This window comes from Pollachius pollachius, assembly GCF_949987615.1.
Source record: "Pollachius pollachius genome assembly, chromosome: 13".
Classification (NCBI taxonomy): Eukaryota; Metazoa; Chordata; class Actinopteri; order Gadiformes; family Gadidae; genus Pollachius; species Pollachius pollachius.
Window position 1 is genome coordinate 3,935,254 of NC_136946.1, and position 21,579 is coordinate 3,956,832.

At 47.2% G+C, this 21,579-nt stretch overlaps 1 protein-coding gene across 1 annotated transcript in view; it reads right to left on the reverse strand.

Annotated features, from left to right (window-relative positions):
- med30 (mediator complex subunit 30) overlaps window positions 1-21,579 on the reverse strand; it is a 43,140-nt gene that overhangs the window by 18,923 nt on the left and 2,638 nt on the right. The window contains exons 3-4 of the mRNA XM_079749115.1: window positions 19,114-19,272; window positions 5,451-5,558 (exon numbers count right to left, since the gene is read on the reverse strand). Of these exons, the coding sequence (XP_079605241.1) occupies window positions 5,451-5,558; window positions 19,114-19,272 (267 nt within the window). The remainder of the gene's footprint in view (window positions 1-5,450; window positions 5,559-19,113; window positions 19,273-21,579) is intronic.

Here is a 21,579-nt window from a genome sequence, read left to right on the forward strand (position 1 = left end):
AGCGCCATGTGGACTACAGCCGTTCACCAATCCCCAGACACCTCTTAACCCCTCCGCCTGCTCCATCTCTCTCGTCTCTCTCATATCCAGCATCCATCACTAGCTCTGCTGTCCTTTCACTGTCCCCTCTCTTTGACCTTAAGGTTTACCTTCCCTCTCCCCCCCCTCGCCCTTTCTCCCCCTCCCTACCCTCCCTCCCTCCCTACCTCCCTCTGCTTTTTTTATTTCCTTTTCTTTTAATGTGTGCGAGTCTTGATCTTTGTGTCGCTCTGCCCTTAGACACTCTCTCTGTCTCCATCCCTCTCCTCTTTATTTTTCTGGTCGGCCATCGTTTTCCCTATATTCATCCACCTCTCCGTCTCTTTCTCTCTCTCGCCGTGTCTCTACCTCTCTGTCTGTTTCTATATTTCTCTATCCTTTCCTCTCTCCGTCTGCCTACCTCCCCACCAGTGTGTCTTTCTGTCATTCCCTCTGTTCATCTTCATTTCCGTCTCTCTCAAAAAAAGAAATGTCTTTCTCTGTCTGTCCCTCTGTCAGTCTGTCTATCTTGGCATATTCTTCTTTCTGAGTGTCCGTCTGTCTAGTCCTATCACTCTAGTGCTCACTCTCTATCTCCCCATCTCCCCTCATCTCTTCCTCTCTTTTTGTCTCTCTCTCTCTAATTAACTCTAGGGTTTTATTGGCCTATTCCAATAAGCCAACAGTATGTTTAACCACAGCTTTAATACCACAATGGCCCCCCTCTCTCTCCATCTCCCTCCCCATCTCCTTTCTCCTCTGTCACCCACATCTCTCCCCTCGGTCTCTCTCTGGCTGATGTGAGAGGGAGCACCAGATGTGTGCTGGCTCACCAACATCTGTTTCCTCTGCGCTGTTGGGTCCGTGCCGCGCTGATAAGGCTAACTGACGCTAACTCCCCGAAGCTTCGTGTCCTTATTACCGCCTTAATGTGCAGCTGGACAAGCTTTCGCTGAAACAACACACACCGCATATGGTTCCAAAGCACACCAGGCCCCGGCTGGGAATCAAGGCCTCTGATTGGACGCCCTAATCGCTGATTTCCTGCCCCCGGCCCCGCCATATGTTCAAATATTGCGTAATATTGTTTAATGAAAGTAGCGTTAGCAGAAAAAAGTGTGAGCAGAACAAAGTGGGATAGAGGGGCTCTTTGTTAGTTAGTGCCGATAGCCTGATTCAGCGTATAGAAAGGTTATATGGGTCAGGAAAACAATTATAGGTAGCCTGCTAGCTTAGCTCCATAGCTAGCTTGGCTGACAGCTAGACAGGGGACCTAGTAAGCTTAGCTTCCGAGCAAGTTCAGATGCATAGCTAGCCTATCAACTTTGCTATTTCAGCTACCTAGGTTGTTCTGGAACCTCGCTTGTTCGGCTACCTCGCAAACCTAGCAATGTAGCTGACTTGCTAGCCTATCTACATAGCTAGCTTAGCTACATAGCTAGCGGTAGGCCAATTATTTCATATACCACTTTGAATTAGCTATAACTTCTTTATGAATGAAAGTATGTATGGATGAATGAATAAATGTAGGAATTGATGACTTATGAATGCTGAGGAGGAACATTCACAATTTTCCAAGGATAAAGGGATCGTTGCTTGAGTCAATTGATCGTCGAGGAGCCTAGCGGAGGAAAACAACCCAGCACACATTAGCACAACTGGCCCCCTCCATCGCTGAACCCTCGGATGATCTGTGTGACAGGGACGTGACCACTGGTTGTGACGGAAACTAAATTTGCATGTTAATGGCTTGCATGAAGGGAGAAGGTCAAAACAAAACAAATGCTATTCACGATGTGTCTCCATGCGCCGCTAATAAAGCCTGATTGGTGTTGGGGGGAGAGAAACAAAGGCAACCGCTGAATTATTGCGCACCACGCTAAAACTGTGATGTGCTCGCCTATACATTATCATCAACCTTTAATGTACCAAGCGAGTTAATTAAGAACACGTTTGTGTTTACATTAACGGCCTTGTAAGAGGCCAAAGAGCTGCCGGTGGCTGGGATTAAAGGTAGAGTGTGCAACATCTGGTATTATCTAGCGGAGAGTTGGCCGACTACAACCCACTGAATGATGAGGCAACGCACCACACGAACAGCACGTGATGGTACAATAGACGGCGCAGGAATAAACAATAAACAACGGCGATAGGGATCGCATGTGCCAACACACGTTATTAAATGCTATGTAATGCTAAAATTACCCTTTGTTTTAAGTTAATTAATTGTTATGGATCCAACTTTGCTTGAACAGAAAAATACAGTAGACACTTTGGTACACACGGATAGTTTGGGCATTTAACAGCATTTAATTTAGCATTAAATATAAATTGAAGAGTTCTACAATTAAAAAAGTATTTCATTTAGCATTTAAAAAGAAAGGATATAGTATTTGATAGCCTTTCATGAAGCATTTTATATAGTAATACAGTGTAGGTTTAGCATTTTACATATAAATAGCAAATCTTAAGCATTTAATTCCATGAATAGCCTTGCTTTAGCGTCGCACGCCACACAAGCATAAACGGGGTAGTGTTAGCTCCAGTTGCGCGGGCTATCTGCGGCGCTACAGCACGTGTAGCGCGCTGTGTTTGTCTGACGGGGGGGCTGTGCTGAGCGGAGTCAATAGCAGAGTTCACCGCTTGTTTTCTCTGCGGCGTTAGCATTTAAAAGCAGCCGGGGGGGGGGGGGGGGGGGGGAGCCAATGGGAGGCCGGGCTGCAGGACCCCGCCTCACCAGGGGCCCCCCGAGATCTGATGGGCTGCTGGGGCTAATCTCTGAGGAGCGCAACAACCGTGGCAGGGCACGCGCTAACAAAAGCACACACACAACCTGAGCGTACATGCTAACACTGGTACACACACACACAAACGACCTCAGCACATATTCTAACACACACAAACACTCACACACAACCTAAGCGCACGTGCCAACACATATACAAACACAAACACACACACACACAAACAACCTGAGCGCATGTGCTCACACATTCACACACACACACACACACACACACACAGAAACAACCTGAGCACACAAGCTAACAGACTCACGCAAACTCACACACACACAACCTGTGTGCACAAACAAATACATGCACCCAGGACCCGTACACACACTCAACCTGAGTATGAATAAATGAACGCACACACACACACACACACACACACACACACACAACCCGAGCGCACGTTCCAAAGTTCGGCACACACACACACACACAAGCATACTAAAACTGAGTGCACAAACATACACACACACACACAAATATACACAACCCAGTGCACATGCAAATAAATGTAGAGAGGCACACATGCAGAGCTCGTATTGATGGATGAAAGGGGAACCGAGAGAGCAGGCAGAGATCTGGAAGGGCGCGCACACACACACACACTAATTAATACACACAAGTAGGGCCACGCACACACACAAATGCACACACATACAAATAGACTGAATTTATGGTGTGAGGCAGCAGGTGTGATTCACACGAACACATACACACACATATATATATATGTATATACACATATATATATATATATATATACACTCTCTTGCTGACACAAAAACAAGCTGAATTCATGGGTGAATTCATACCTCAGTGAGGGGTTGGATAAATCCACTATCTCTGAACAACAAAACCTAAATACACACACACACACACACACACACACACACACACACAAATCCACTATTGCAAAACAATAATCCAAAATACCCTAAAATGCATACACCCACACACGACTCCTCCATAGTGAACACAGCCAAAATACACACACACGGAAATCCACTACCTCTTCACAACTATCAGATATACCCTAAGATGCACACACACACACACACACACACACACACACACACACACACACACACACACACACACACACACACACACACAACAAATCAGCTAAACCAGCTAACTGAAACCACGGCTCACGGACAGTTTGTCCTGAATAATGCACACGTCTGTTTCCTCCGGTTCCTTGCCAAGCCACCCTGTCCATAAATACTCCAGCAAGACATGAGACGCGTTGACAGCAGGACCAGAAGACGCTGTTGTTTTTCCCAGTATGTATGCTGCCCTCCCCCTCACCTACACCTTCGCCTACACCACCAACGCACCTTCACCCTAGGCGGACTGGCAGGGTGGCTCTTTCTCTTGAGATGTTGAGTGTGATTACGTATTCATTCTCTAGAGTGATCGTCGTTATGAGGACCACTCTTTCTCAGTCAATCAGTCCTGATCTGTCGCTCACAGTCGCTCGTTTAGCGTACGATATTTGGGATACGGCATTCAGGATCACACAGAGGACCATGTTGGGGTGCTTAATGTTAGGGTATATGAAAATGTTGGGGTGCTTAGAATGGTGGGGTGGATAGATCAGTCTACCAGCCTACCCCAGTGGACTGAACTAAACGTTGCTCATCTATCCAGCACAGATCTAGGTGGACAGGCCCACTTGTGATGTCATACTGGGCAGATTTTCGAAACGGCCTGTAAGGCTAATCACACTCACACCTGGTGGCATAATGTGTCCCCTTTAAGAAGGTGGGGGTACTCCGAATGTAGCATGTTGCATGCTAGCACGTCAGGCGCTTAGCATGGCAGTGTTCCCAGTGAGCGTTCCCAGCGAGTGTTCCCAGTGAGCGTTCCCAGTGAGCGTCCCAGCGAGCGTTCCAGTGAGGCTCACCCCAGTGAGCGTTCCCAGTGAGTGTTCCCAGTGAGCGTTCCAGTGAGGCTCACCCCAGTGAGCGTTCCAAGGCAGTCGATGGAACTGCCCCTGCCTACCTCCAAGCATTAGTAAAGCCACACACCCCAGCTCGATCCCTCCGCTCAACTACCTCAGCTGGACGTCTGGTACCGCCATCGCTAAGAGCAAGCAAAGGTCGATCAGCGAAGTCACAACTTTTCTCTGTTTTGGGACCTCAGTGGTGGAACGAGCTCCCTACCGATGTCAGGACCGCAGAGTCGCTCACCAGCTTCCGCAAAAGACTCAAAACTCACCTGTTCAGAGTTCACCTCGACTCTGCATAGAAACCAATGCACAGCCACCATTGAATGTTGTACGTCCTGGCACTTGTACATTGCACTTATTCAAGGTACTTAATTGTGTAGCATCTACAGTAGCTGCTATCGCTGCTTTACACGGGGAATGGGTTAGCCTAGCGATTGTAATACTTGCACTTGGTTCTATGAACGTCTTCACTGTACCGACAGCGATATATTGTTTCACTTCTTATGACAAATGTACTTATTGTAACAAATGCACTTATTGTAAGTCGCTTTGGATAAAAGCGTCTGCTAAATGCCCTAAATGTAAATGTAAATGTAAATGTTCCCAGTGAGCGTTCCCAGTGAGCGTTCCCAGCGAGCGTTCCTAGTGAGGCTCACCCCAGGCGGGGGGGCAGGCGGCGGAGTCCCTACCTTGTTGACCTCCAGGATCTCCCGGCGCTCCTCGCTGGCGGCGTGGCCCGGGCCGGCCGGGCGGGCCTCATGCTTGGAGCCGTCCTCCTCCACGTAGGGAATAAGTTGCTAGCGGGCGAGAGACACCCGAGAGAGAGAGACAAAGAGAGAGAGAGAGAGAGAGAGAGAGCGAGAGAGAGAGATGTTTATCTAGGAATCCCTGAAAATGAAATAAGTTCTGAAGCCGATCCCGATAAACGAGTCAAGGCTGGACGTCATCGGGGTGGAAAACGCTAACCCTGAAGAAATACATTATTTGTTGGCCTCCACTGGTCAATTGGAGGCCAGAAAGGATTTTCAAAGTAAGAGCGGCCTCGTAGTGGGCAGGGTGCTCCGACATCAGCGAAAGAACGCGAGGAAATCGGACAAATCTCTGCCTTGATACATTCCGGATACCCCCGTGTGTCGTAATATAATCTTGTTGAGAGGAGAGTGTTGAAAATGGATTCTGTGTAAGCTCTTGTGACGCGGCCTGGCTTCACCACCATCTCTCTCTCTCTCTCTCTCTCTCTCTCTCTCTTCAACCCAGAGAGATGGAGAGAGTGCAGGAGATTAATTCATTTTTAAACACGGTGTGTGCTTGACCTTGTCTGTTTGACACCACAGTGAGGATGATGGGCGAGCGGAGAGAAAGAGAGAGTCTCTCAAAGGGAGAGGGGGTTGGGGAGGGAGGAAGAGAGAGAAAGAGAGAGAGAGCTTTTGTGGAGGAGAGCTGGCAGGGACTGCTGCTGGCTGCAGCTGCTTTGTCACACTGCCCCCTAGTGGTGGGCTCGGGTAAAGGGTTACTGAAAGTGGGGGAATTGAGCATGGAACACTCTTTAACAGATTTGTTCAGTTAAGGAAGTGAAACCAGTTCTGTTTCAGAGTTTAGACACTTTTTTTAAAACAGTGGCAAACAGCTGAAACACAGTGGAAAGTTTTTTGTAGCTGAGTTGAAACGCATTTGAAACCCAGTTGAAAGACCGTTTCAACCGTTTTGAAACACAGTTAACAGACCGCTGAATCTGATTTTGAAACCCAGTTGAAAGACGCTTCAGAACGGTAATTAAACCGCCGTGTGTTGAAGTAAAAACCTGTTGCCTGGGAAACATTGGGTCTAACGAGGACACACAGGACGACGGACAGATGGAGAGAAACGCACACATCTCAGGGAGGATGGCTGAGACACACACACACACACACACACAGGATTATGAGAAGACATTATCAGAAGGTAAACCTGAGTGTGAGGCCTTTGAGACAGAGAGACTTTTAAGTAGAAGAAGCAGAAGAGATAACAAGATTGGGTGAATGAATAGGGGTGAGGGAAGTCAGAGAGAGTGGATGAACAAGACGATGGAGATGATTGGTAATGAGAGAAGAGAGAGGGGCAGGGAGATCTAATCTGGATCACTCGCCTGGCTCCGGGAGAGCGAGAGAGACAGAGAGACAGAGAGGGAGAGAGAGAGACAGAGAGACAGAGAGAAAGAGAGAGGGAGAGAGAGAGAGACAGAGAGAGAGAGAGGGAGAGAGAGAGAGAGAGGGAGAGAGAGGGAGAGAGAGAGAGACAGAGAGAAAGAGAGAGACAGAGAGAGAGAGAGAGACAGAGAGACAGAGAGAGAGAGATGGATTGGGAGAAAGAGAGACAAAACAAGAGATAGAGAAATGTAGAGGGACGGAGAGAAAGAGCTGGGAGGGAGAGAAACAGGACGAAAAGGAGGAGGAAAAGAAAGAAAAGAGCAGAAGAAAGAGGGTAAGAAAGGGAGAGGGAGACAGGATGTTGTAGGAGACACACGATGAACCTGCCAGCCGGTCCAGAAACACATCCAGGAAGGAAGTGCGATGGTTTCTGATGAGTATATTAGATAACTACCAGGCAGACCAACAACACATGTTGGTGCCGTGTGTGTGTGTGTGTGTGTGTGTGTGTGTGTGTGTGTGTGTGTGTGTGTGTGTGTGTGTGTGTGTGTGTGTGTGTGTGTGTGTGTGTGTGTGTGTGTGTGTGTGTGTGTGTGTGTGTTTGTGTGTGTGAGTATGCGTGTTTGCTTCCGTGTGGCCGGCGTCTGTGTTTATTGGATCTGATTTCCTGCATGTGTAGGAGAGGAATCGACAAATTAAGCTCAGCTGAATGGAAAAGTTAAATCGCACAGAGTGAGGAGGGAGATAGAGAGAGAAAAAACAACACCACCATTTGGGGCAAGTTAGGCCTAGATCACACTTCTCCGTCGAGCACGTATGCAAAGATCAGCAAAGATCCCGATCGCTACTCGATAGCGTTTTTACCGCCCGATTACCTTCGTGGGCGCAACACGAATAGAACGAACGCACCTGATGAGATCAACGCAACGTGTTTTCAGTTGGTTGCGGTAAACTAACCGCTCTTCAGCAGTGCGCCTGATCGATTTGGCCTGGTCTTAGGTGGATATACTGCTTTTTCAACTTATCGGAACCGACTCAGTCAGCGTTCCCTGATTTCGTTCCTTTTCTTTTTTAAACAGAGTCGAAAGACTAGTCAGAGTCTAAATACGGTTGAAACAGCTTTGGAACACAGTTTAAACCCAATGGAAACGGCTTTGTTAGAGTTGAAATACAGGTTCAACAGTTTTGAAACATGGTTTAAAGACTGTTTCAACAGTTTTGAAACAGTCAAAAAACGGCTGAAACAGTTTTCGTAACACTGTACACGGTTGAACTGTCTTTAAACTGTGTTACGCTGACTTATCGGAGCAGACTCGGTCAGCGTTTCCCGATTCGCTAATTTTTTTGAGTACATTTGAGGTTGGAGACACTACACTGCCCACTTGAGTACACATTAATGCAGGCAGCTCCGCAAAAGATCCGTGAACGTTGTGCAGGCAGAAGTGGGAAATCAGCCTGAGATTAATTCACATGATCAATCTCGGCAGGAAGTGAAACAGCGCTAGAGAGGAAAGGGGGGATTTCCGAATCAACCTAATAAAACCCAACCTATGCTACTGATTATACACCTATACGCACGGCTGACTTGCACCTCTTTATACCATGATAACTGACGGACGAACGTTGTCGTCTTTCCTGCTACGCTTTCCGTTAACTTTATGAAGGACTAGTTGAGGAGGTTCATGTTAATTTGTACAATACATCATCTTACATTTCAATTTCAATTCACAATTTAATTCATGGCATTTAGCAGACGCTTTCATTCAGCAACACATCATCTCCACATTAAACATTAGCAGATGTCACCGAATTGCGACTTACGCAACTTCTTACTACATCCAGTCCCACTGACTCAAAACCCTGAAGGGAGCGCTTGTGTAGAGAGACCCATGGCGTTCCCATGCAGAAATCTAATTTGTCCTCAAAAGTCCTGCCTGGTTTTTCATCGCTGATCTGTCAGTTTTAGAGTTACACTAATGAGCAAATCCTGAGATTTGACTGCAAAATACCGCAGGACAGACTTTGTTTTTTACTACCTCGGTTTTCAACCACTGCCGTTTGCACATTAATGAAATGGAGAAAGAGAGAGCGAGAGAGAGAGAGAGAGAAAGAGAGAGACAGAGAGAGAGCGCGAGACAGAGACAGAGACAGAGACAGAGACAGAGAGAGAGCACATTAACGAACACTGGTGACAGATGCAACATGTGGGATATGTCATGATTATTGGGCACCTGGTCATATTGACACAGCTCTGTCGGGCGTTTTATTTTGTGTTTAGTAAAAAGCATGTGGGCCGGATTTTGGGTCTGGCTTGAATTTAAGAGGACTTTTTTTTCAGCCTTTCAGCATTACCAAACACAGCGTATCTTTCTCCTGCCAATAAAGCTTTTTGAATTCAAAACAAATTATTATGAAAGGAGATTAAGGGAAGAAGAGAGAGGTTTTGGACTGGGATTGGAAAGAGAGACATAACGAAAGAGAGAGGTTTTGGCTGTGGAGTGGGAGAGAGAGACAGAACGAGAGAGGCTGTATATGAGAAGGAGAGAGAGAGGGAGAGAGAGAGAGCGAGCGAGAGGCTGTGTATGAGAAGGAGAGAGAGAGAGCGAGCAAGAGGCTGTGTATGAGAAGGAGAGAGAGAGAGAGAGAGCGAGAGGCTGTGTATGAGAAGGAGAGAGAGGGAGAGAGAGAGCGAGCGAGAGGCTGTGTATGAGAAGGAGAGAGAGAGAGAGAGAGAGCGAGAGGCTGTGTATGAGAAGGAGAGAGAGAGGGAGAGAGAGAGAGAGAGCTGATGTCAGCTCCTCTCCAGCTGTTAGTCTGTGCTGCCAGAGTCTAACCAGCCTGCCGATGAGGTCATAGGGCTGAGTCATGGAATCCACTTCCTGTTGGCCGGCCTCACCTGGGGGCCCCACCTGATGGATTGACCCCTGGTGCTGCAACATCATTCTGTCACACACTGGGGACACACACTGTCACACACATACCCACTGGAGACACACAAACACATACTCTCACACAAACACACACACACATACATACTGGAGACACACAAACACTCATACATTCGGTAGACAGACACACACACATACTGTAGACACACACTCACACACACATACATACTGGAGACACACAAACACTCATACATTCGGTAGACAGACACACACACACATACTGTAGACACACACTCACACACACACACACACACACACACATACATACTGGAGACACACAAACACACACACACACACACACTCATACATTCAGTAGACAGACACACACACATACATTGTAGACATACACTCACACATACATACTGTAGACACACAGACACACACACATACTGTAGACACACACACACTTTATTTTCAGGAAGTTCTGAAATTTGTCTGTGCGCGTGCGTGTGCGTGTGCTTGTGCGTGTGTGTGTATATGTGTGTGTGTGTGTGTGTGTGTGTGTGTGTGTGTGTGTGTTTGTGTGTGTGTGTGTGTGTGCGTGTGTGTGTGCTTCATTTCTCTACAAGTGCTGCGCTACTTCCTGGAACAATAAAACCCCCAAAAGGAAGAGAGGGACTTCACATCAAACGACAGAAGGGTTTGATGTCGAGAAATAAAAGCCATGCTTAATAACCTCTTGCAGCCAGAAACCTATGAAGTCCAACGCGTTAGATGATGACATTCTTCATGTTCGCGGAGTAATCAAAGAGAAACACGTTAACCTGGTGGGCAGGAACGAGGAGCGGAAACAATTAACTGAACACATTTTCTCTTTTGCTTGTTCGTTTGTTTTGTTCAGCCTGTTTGAACTTTTATTGTGTAGTACCTCGCCTCAGACCAATGGAGGCAGCACACCTGTTCCCTGTCCGTGTGTTATTATACAGCGACCATTCCCAAATCCCCCAAGTTATCCAGCAATTATCCTCTTTTTGTGCCTTTGTGCACAAGACAGTGAAGAGAGACATGAGCATGGGTGAGAAAAGGCAGGGAATGACACGTAGCATAGAAGCCCAAGTGGGAATCGAACCTGTGTCTTCTCCAAAGCGTATCACCTACATCGTACGCACACTAGCAGGATCAGCCACCGGCTACAAATATTGTAAAATTTCATTGGATTACATTTACATTTAGGGCCTTTTGCAGATGCTTTTATCCAAAGCGACTTACAATAAGTACACCTATTTAGCATTATGTACTGTATTTTGATATTATTTTGCCTGGGCAGGGCGAAGCCAGAGGAAACTTTGTCAGAGGCCCGTAGCGGTCCTGACGTGTAAATCGGTCGTCCGACCTGGGCACAGGGGCGAATGACTAATCGAACCATCTAGTAGCTGGTTCCCTCCGGATAGCTGGGGCTCATAACTCGCAGTTTTATCTGGTAAAGCAAATGACTTAGAGGCCGAAACGATCTCAACCTATTCTCAAACTTTAAATGGGTAAGAGGCCCCGCTCGCTGGCTTGGAGCAGGGCGTGGAATAAGGGTGCCCAGTGGGCCACTTTTGGTAAGCAGAACTGGCTGGATGAACAGAATGCCGGGTCAAGGCGCCCGATGCCGAAATGGCTCACCACGTCGGACTGAATAGTGCAGTGAGTGACCCCAAGTCTGGAGGTCTTGTGGAGGCTCTAGAGGAGCGGGACCAAGTAGCGTGTGAAGCCAGCGGCTGGGCAGGGCAGCTGGGCTCCGGTGGGAGCCAAACGCTGGCAACAATGCCTTCCTCCTCCATGTCGCGGTTCATGTACTTCAGGGAGTCAAAGCCAAAGTTCCTTTCCCCCAATTCCTTCTCAACCATGGCCGAGATAACCCCCACGACGAGTCTCGTTGTGGAAATACCAGAGACGTCAAAGAACCGACGGGTTATGCCCCATAACACCAACAGCAGAACGGTTATCCAAATAACAAAGAAGTGTACAACACTTGCGTTACAGTGTGTGTAATCACACACACACACACGTGGCGCTCGCACGGCCGTAGCTCATTGTCTCATTGGCGGGCCAAATTCTCTGGGCGGGCAAGGCAGAGAAAGGGGAGGTAACTTGGTCCCTTATGACGACATATGGGGCCACATTCCAAATCAGCCCGCCTGAGCTTCCATTTTTTCAAAGGCGAGCAGGAAACCTAGTGCTTGTTTTACACCGAACGCAACTTTTAGCCACTGGGGGACGAAAGGCAGGCTAGGGGAACTCATATTGATGTTAGAAAACCTCATAAAGTGAGATTTTCATGCCATGGGACCTTTAAACTCTTGTTTACCCCAAAATATGACCCCATTCCTTTGAATCAGGACATTGCCTCACTTCCTTCATCCCTTTAATGATTTTATTTTGAATTTGAATCAACATCATAGCATCTCCTTATATTCCTGTAATGTCTGGATAAATGATGAGTTTTCATGTTTTTATTGTCTGTCATTAAGCGTCATTAAGCTCTAGTTTTCGCCTAAATTAGACCCCTTTTGACTTTTTAAATATTTCTCAGTTCCTTTAGACTTGCTATTCTCATCATGTCCTCATGGTTAAATGTGAATGATATGAATTTCATCTCAATCTGACTTTCTTCAAGGTCATTTAGCCACATTGAGTTCCGTTTTTGTTTTTTTTATACAATATTTAAAAAAATCAAGAGATGTTTGATTTTCTTTTTTTTCGACAAAGTCAAATATTTCTTTACCTCGTCAAGCTGTTTTAACATTAAGCCTTTTAGGATATCCCGAGAAAACTACTAGGAGTGCTCAGCTTAGTGTCCCGTCATCTAACGGGCCAATGTTTTCATTGGTGAACTTCTAACCGAACTCACCCGAAGCTCCAATGACTCAACCAATCCTCCTCCAAACAGACACGCACGAATATAAACTAAAGTCTATTTTATCAGACGCATTTCATTCACACACCCATTATTATTTGTCAATGAACACCAGCCCATACAAAGTTTTAAGGAGAAGGAAAAGAAGAACTATAAACCCCTATTACTTCTAACAGGAGAGGCATTTAATTCAAAACCCTGCCAAAACTGCATCTCCTTTCCAATTAACGAAGAACAACTGCATCTCGTTTGTAACCCCTCTCTCCCCTTCTATTCATCCTCAAAAAAACTCAAACCACACAGAAATAATGTCAAACATTATAGATATTATTTCATTTGCATTAAAGTTTTTCGTTACTTTTATACAGAGCCAAAATATATATTTTTGTCAACAAAAAACGCTAATCCAGCCAACCTCTCCTTTCAACCACCATCACACTGGTAAATCAACCTCAAAACTCACAAAATGGCCGATGGGCCTTTTACAGAGGGAAGAGCAGGAAGCTGCTGAAGGTGTTGTAGCGATTGCCATCGTCATATATCTCGCGGTTGGCGTAGAGCTGGGTGTAGACGTTGTCTCCAGCCTCCAGCTGAAGCACGGCGGCGTTGGTGGCACTGTCATTATTGTCATCCCCACTGCGTCCCGGGTGGACACTATCAGCTGGCCATTCGTCATCAGTGACATCACCGAGGTGGGCCTTGGACCCCCATTGTTGTTGTACATGGTGTAGCTGAAGTAGTACATGCCGGAAACCCGGGCGGTGAAGATGCCCGTGGCCGGGTTGTAGCCGTTGCCCATGTTGGAGATGACCACCTGGTACTTGACCGGCATTTCAACGGGGACGGGGCAGAGGGAGTGGCCCAGCGCGGCGGTGAAGGCCACCCGGGGCTCAGCGGCCGACGTGCTCTCCTGCAGAGCCTTTAGCTGCTGGACCTGCTCCTGGGTCTGCCTCTGCAGCCCCAGGGTCTGGGCGCTGCAGACCCCTAACTCGCTGGCTGGCATCGGGGTCCCTGGAGGGGTCCGTATCTTGGCACTGGCCGCTGGAGAAGATGAAGGCCCCCAAGAGGAGGAAGGTGTGCTCCATGGTTCTCTTCTGGACTTCCGTTTGGGCTTGAGGTGCTCCTTGGTCTGGCATTGGTTTAGTTTGTCTTCAGGTGGATCTTGATTTGGTGTTGACTTGGTCTGGTGTGCCCTACCAGCTCTGGGGTTAGTTCTGACCTTCAAGCCCCAGCGCAGCTCGTATTCATAGCTGCCCTTTGTTTAAACATGAGAACATGAAGACAGCTGGTGCACCTGTGAAGATATCCCAGGCACATTTCTAGTTGCACTTACAGAGATGGCGTGACCTTAGACAAAGGGCCAAATAGATGGTGAAACTGAGCACCACCTGTCAGGGCCACAGGCTGATAACAACCAAACGTTGGGCACCCAAGCCAGACCTACTGTAGCCGCTTGCCAGACTGTGCTTTCTATCGTACTTGAATAAATAGTCAACTCAACTGAAGCATCTTCCTTGAAAAGATCAGGGCAGTTTGGTGACCCCGACGTGATTCTCCAAAGACAACACCGAGGCCCAGGCTGGTGGCCGAGCACTATCAAACTCTCAGACAGAAGGCCACTGATGAGGTGACCAGAACCTTTTAAAGTAAATATCGGCGTAGTTAGAATGTAGAAATATTAGGTGGGAGAGTTTGGAGCGGCAAAGCCCCAGCCGCGCGCTGAAGCGTTGGGAGAATCAATGTGACAGGACTTCTTTTGAATGAAAAAGATAGGTTTTTATACTATAAACTATAACTATATCATACAAAACCCAAAAGTAAAGACTGGCAAGCGGGTAGAGAAGAACCACAGAATGCCGATATCTGTCTCATCGGCGTTTGGCAAAAAAAGTCAAGTCATTCAAAATCTATCATTCAACGTAGAAGATTAAATATGCAAAATTCAGATGCAAAATTCAATGTATAAAATTCAACAGAAATATTTTCAACGTCCCCAAATTCAGCTGAAAAATTCAATGCATGAAATTCAGCTCAGTGAACGGAGGCTATTTTTAGCACAAAATAGCAGGGTTATCGTTGTTTAGACGAGAAGGCTTAAACAATAGGGATTAGACTGGGCCCGGGGAAAGGTACAATTGCAATTTAGAAAGTGTATTGGTGAAAAGTTTCTACCCTGTCGTAATGGACATGAACATTTAAAAAAAGCATGTATTGATGATATCGCCTGTGAGTCATTTCATGAAGTGTATTGTATATGATATAACCTGTGAGTTATTGCATGAAGTGTATTGTATATGATATAGCCTGTGAGTTATTGCACGAAGTGTATTGTATATGATATAACCTGTGAGTTATTTCATGAAGTGTATTGTATATGATATGACCTGTGAGTTATTGCATGAAGTGTATTGTATATGATATGACCTGTGAGTTATTGCATGAAGTGTATTGTATATGATATAACCTGTGAGTTATTTCATGAAGTGTATTGTATATGATATGACCTGTGAGTTATTGCATGAAGAGTATTGTATATGATATGACCTGTGAGTTATTTCATGAAGAGTATTGTATATGATATGACCTGTGAGTTATTTCATGAAGAGTATTGTACAAATGTTTGCGCCCCCCTCCCACACCCTGCCCCAAACCTCCGATCCCCAACTGTACGATCCAGACCCTGATAGAAAGAGAGGCGCCCCCCCCCCCCGATAACTGATACAATCCTTTTTGAATAAAGCGATATTTGTATGATCACTTTTTGTTGTTTATTACAGTTTTAGAACCTTCATGCCATCTTTTTTATTTTTGAACAAAGGTTCACTCAAATTGTATGATCATTTGTTGATTATTAAGACAAGTTTCAATGACATTGTAAATGTGTAAATGTGTATCAATATCTAATCACTAAGACAATTACAAACAATTGTTAATTATTATTACTATTTGAGGCTGTGATAATGCATATCCCTGGAAAAACGAGGAAAACGCACAGGTAGCATCTGAGGCTATTTTATGGCTAAATTTGAAGTTGGTAGATGAAAGATTTCCCGAACAACGATTCGATTTAAAGGTTAGGCTACAGGCCTTCAGCAAATGGACCTGGGTTACTCAACATCTTAAAGCGCAAGGCTCATTACGAAGAGTAGGATTGTCAACAACCACAGCATGAGCCCCGCCCCAGACCGAACTACCGCGATACTACCAGATTCACCCTGACACTCTCTCTCTACCTCCCCCTCTCTCTCCCTCTCTCTCTCTCTCTCATCAAAGCCTGGCATTCCTGACCACACTAACCCATGTCTCTCGTAGCCTCTACACACAGATACATACAGCGCCGTTGGTAGCTCCAGGGGATAAGGTTGGGTAAAAAAGCACAAAAGGTAGTGGGTTGAGCCAAGGTGGGAAGGACCATACCAGGTAGCATTAGCAAACCCCTACGCCGCGTTCACACTGCATACGTCCGTTGGACTGATCTCATGGACTTTGCAAGGGGCACTCTCGAAATGCATTGTGGGTCTGTCCGTTCTGCCGGCTCCGTTGGCTGCGTCAAAAAGTTGAGAAATGTTCCTGTTTTCAGGCAGCGACGGATCCGTCGGCCCATCAGATCGCGTTGTGCAAAGATACGCAAATACACTGTCCAATGAAATCTCCTTTGTAATACAACCCCGGGAAAACACATGGATAGGTCAAACAGCACCCCATCCATTGATGGACGTGTGCGGTGTGAACGCACCGGCACCGACCCCAACGCGCACGCTAGGACAGACCCGAGCAGATCTAAAAGCACTTGCTTCGACAGAACTAGAGGATGTATTGATTACTAGTTACAGGACTAGTGCTGGGCGTAGCCCCAGTCACAGCCAACGAGAGGGGGAACTCGCCACAATATGTACACCCTAACAAGTTGGTGCTACCCGGATGGTTAGGTGATGCTGCGGGGACGCAGCATCACAAAAAGCATGGGTACCCTCAGACAAGTATCTATGTGTCCCCCCTTTGGGGAACCCCACCAATATTAACCCCTGGGTGCTCATATTGGAGCTCGGTGTGTTAGGGCAAAGGGCGTACCCTTCCTCGCCCGCTAACGGGGCAAGATGGTTGGATCTCCAACAAAAGGTGACCCTGTTGAAAGGTATCGCCACCCTAGGTTGTGGAGGTAAACAGTGCAATCCTTCATTCCTAACTATAGGACCCCTATCATCGCCCAATCCATGGAATGACATACAAGGGCTGCATGACACAACCAAACAGCAAACCACATCGGGTTTTTATCTAATTTTAGGAGCAGACGCAGCAGGGAAAGACCCGTTGGTACCCATATTTATAAAACTAAGAGCTCTGAAAAAAGCCAGGCCTACGGCTACTATCCAGGACGACCGTAGCCAAACTTAAAGGGAAACTTCACCCATTTGCATTAACCTTTGTATGGTTGGAAACCCTGTCATATTTTAATGGCCTTGCATCATTCCATCATTTTCGGGAGACGGGAAAAATCAGTATCTACCTCTACTTCCTGCAAAATAGCGATTTTTGCTCATTTAAAGCAGGAAGTGTAAGAAGGGGGAGGGCTCTAAAAACTACAAGCACTCATTTTCAAACCCGGCTAGCGGGTGGGACCCACTGACGCGACCTATTACAGATCAGTGCCAGTGGGTGGGACTTAGGGGTGCATGGTATAAACGGTATAGAGAGTACACCGATTTGAATTTGTGCTACAGTGTGGTTTTTGACGTTACCGTTTGACCGTTGTGACCGGTAGATCACACAAGCGCTAAAGAAGCAATGATGTTGTACCAGAGACGTAGTCGTTTTATTCATAATATCATCCGGCGCACACAGCTTTCGGCCGTGTTCTATAAGATATTCTAGAATACTCCCGGAGCTCCGGCGGGAGACCTTGAGCTCTATATCTAAATTATGTAATATAATATATATACATCTATAATTATATAATATATAATATCACGGCCAAAAGCTGTGTGCGCCTCCTGACGATATTATGACATCTCTGATGTCGGAACCCGACATCAGAGATGTCGGGTTCTCCGACATCTCTGGGTCCTCCACTTCCACATCGATCTGAAGTAGACTGAACTGCAACATGGAGGAGAAAGGGAAGGTGGTGCCTCGCACCAGCGGGCAGCGGGGCTCCGGCGGGAGACAATCGGGCCAGCAATCCCTTTCTCCTCCATGTCGTGGTTCATTCTACTTCAGATTGATGTGGAAGTGGAAGACCCAGAGACGTCGGAGAACCCGACGCAGTCGTTTGAGATGATATTATGAATAAACGATTGCTGGACTTCAGAGAGTAAAAGCCAACGTTTCTTCCCTCAATTCCTTCTCAACCATGGCCGAGAATCAATACACGGGTCTTATTTTGCAAACCCGCGCCCGCCTGTACCCGAGAATTAAATTCCGCACCCGGTCAAAACCCGCGCTGTTCAGGCATCCGACCCGACCAGCACCCGTGTCCGACACAGTAGTACATTATTTTTCCCCCGTTTCATCGAAATTGTGCGGGTCACCCGTCGGGTAGCCTACCCGAACCCGTGCAGGACTCTGGCCAAGATAACCCCCACTACGAGTCTTTACTTGTTGTGGAAGTGAGACGTCCGAGAAGCCGACGCAGTCTTTAATTCATAATATCATCCGGAGGCGCACACAGCTTTTGGCCGTGATATCATGTATTATATTACATTATATAGATACCTATATATTATATAAAATTATATTATTTAGATATAGAGCTCCGGGAGTCCGCAAACTTCTCCTCCATGCTGCTGTTCACGCTGGACTACAGGGAGTGAACGCTGATTGGCTGTTATGTTACGACCCTCACGGAGTGAACGCTGATTGGCTGTTATGTCACGTCCCTCACGAAGTGAACGCTGATTGGCTGTTATGTCACGTCCCTCACTGAGTGAACGCTGATTGGCTGTTATGATACGTCCCTCACTGATTGAACGCTGATTGGCTGTTATGATACGTCCCTCACTGAGTGAACGCTGATTGGCTGTTATGTCACGTCCCTCACTGAGTGAACGCTGATTGGCATTGTGGGAGTTGTCGTCTTCAATCCGCAAGCGCCAAAAAGCCACTGTCTGCCTTTTCTCGGTCAAGAAGAAGTTACTATTTGACTAAATATATGACCCACTTTCAATACGCTTTGGATAAAAGCGTCTGCTAAATGCCCTAAATGTAAATGTAAATGCAATACAGATTCAGGTCTCCACCGGTGAAATTCCCCTTTAAAGACCAGGGGCCGAACATCCCATAATCCCCACTATTTCACATAACAATTATACAACCAAAAGCCTGATCCATCTCACTGAAGAGGAAGGGTGAAAAAGTGATAATAATTTGGATTATTTTGATAATAACGCCCGGGGCCAAAACGTTTTAGCTCGACCCCACGGGCCCCCAGGGGCCTCACCTCTGGAGGGGTGGCGTCCATGCCGGCGCAGTTCTCGTTGCACTTGTCGTAGACCAGCCGCAGCTTGCGGAACAGCACCGACAGCATGCGCAGGTGCTCCTGCAGCTTGCCCAGCCGGTCCTGGTGGGTGTTGGGGTGGTAGGTCACCCCGTTGGGCAGCTGGTGGGTCAAAGGTCACAGGGGGTGGGGGGGGGGGGGGGGGGAGATGGGTTGTGAGTGAGTAGAATGAAAACTTTTTTATGAATGACCAACACTGTTATTGGACTGTATTTGTTTAGCAGTTTTCTAACCACTAGCCACTCAAAGCGCTTTATAATATTGCCTCACATTCACCCGTTGATGCACACATTCACACACCGACGGCGCAGTCAGCCACGCAGGGCGACAGCCGGCTCGCCGGGAGCAGTCAGGGCGAGGCGTCTCGCTCAGGGACACATCCTCGGAGGGGCCGGGGATCGAACTAGCAACCTTCCGGTAACCAGTCAACACGCTCTACCTCCTGAGCCACACGCCGCCCTGCTGTTTCATCGTTGTACTTCTTGTTTTGCTAATGGAGGACAGGGACACGACGCCCCCAGTCTGAGGCCCCTGGGATCACATGGCCTGTTCCGATTGAATGGGGTGCAACAGGTGAACCACCCACTGGGGGATAGAAAGGGATGGGGTGTGTGTGTGTGTGTGTGTGTGTGTGTGTGTGTGTGTGTGTGTGTGTGTGTGTGTGTGTGTGTGTGTGTTTGAGTGAGTGGGTGAGTGAGTGAGTGAGTGAGTGAGTGAGTGAGTGAGTGAGTGAGTGAGTGTGAGAGAACCAAGATTCAGATTTTGTGAAATAAACAGACAGGCAGACAGTCCGTCAGTCAGACAGACGGGCAAACAAGCAGGAAGAGAGCGAGACAACATGTGAGATAATGTGTGAGAGAGATAGGGGGACCGGGAAGCGGAGGGGGAGATGGAGGGAGGCAGAGAGACGCAGAGAACCAGGGGAGGGAGGAGAGTGATAAATTGAGAAAGATAAGAGAGGGAGGGAGAGGGGGGGGGGGGATGACGGTACCCAAAGTGTTTCACCAGCAGAGAGAGAGCGACTCATCTTCAAACACAGCCGGCACAACATGGCTGCTGGTGCACGCTGGGGCCCAGATGCGGTGGTTTTGTGGTAACGTACTCTCGCCCTCCCCCAAACTCCCCCAACTCTCCCTCTCCGTCTCTCGCTGTGATTTATCGTAAGACACTGAAGACTCCTCTCTGGCTTTGAGGGACGAGGGGCCCCAGCTGAGGGCTGACCCGCTCCAACTACGGAGGAGAACTCCGAGCTGCTATCAGCCTTGTTTATTTTGCTTTTGATTAAGTGGTGTTTTGATTGGGTCTCCGTGGTTCTCCTCCTGCGTTTCGGATCAAGCTTTCAGCAAAAGTGCACGCTGAGAACCGTGAGACTCAATCCAAAACACACTTGAATCAAACGGCAAAGTGGCGGCGCAAAAAATATCTGCAGATTGGAGCTTTAATAATCACCATAACACCAACGAACTCTTCATACTGTGGATACACATGAGTTTTGTTCTGATTAATAAACACGAGAGTTTGAGTCTAGTAACACAGACAAGAGAACTGAAAAACACTATATCCAACACAATATTTAGTGTATATGCACTAAATACAGACAATATACACGCAGAGACAATCCAATGTCTCTGCTTCTGTATGCCCAGACGTTCTCTCCCCCTCACCCTTGACCTACAACAACAACGACGACGACAATAGCGTGTCACTCGTCACTTGTTATCACGGGCGGATCCTAACAAGGAAGTGATATTGAACTGTGCACAAGTCTAACCACCGACCCATCAGAGGGGTGTAGCACTGAGCTGGCTGCTTCCAATGGCGTCATCTCCTCAGGCCAACGCGAGCGAGGCAGCCGTGTACATCTGATACCCATGACCCACACGCATTGTAGCCCGGTGAGCAACCGGAGATGACCCAGTCGGATTATGAGTGAACAGTAGAGTAATGTCTTGAGTTGCTTGTTTCTTCCAGCCAAGAAAGAGGGAAACCGTCGGGGCTGAATTGGTTCCTCAAATCCATTCAGACACGTTAGTTGTGCCTTGTTTGGCGATTTGAGGCCGATTGTTTGCAGACAATGAGAACAGTGTGTGTATTGTATCGGAGGAATCAGGATGGGCACACCTAATGTAGCATTTGTCAGTAAGAAGCTGCTTCTACCCAAAGCGTCCTCCAGGGATGTATATATACAGGTCCTTAAGGAGTAGGTAGGGATTAGGGGCGTCTTGGGGGCCAAAAGGTCAAAAGCCCAAACAGCGTAAAGCTCCCTAACCACTATACTACCCTGCCCTCATACTAACAATTCTCGAAATCCGAGTAAAACAGAGGTCTCTCTTTAACGCTCTGGTTAACTGGCAGCGTCCTAAACTTAAAGCGAGGATTCTGAAATCTGTGGTGGTCGGGGCTTTAGGA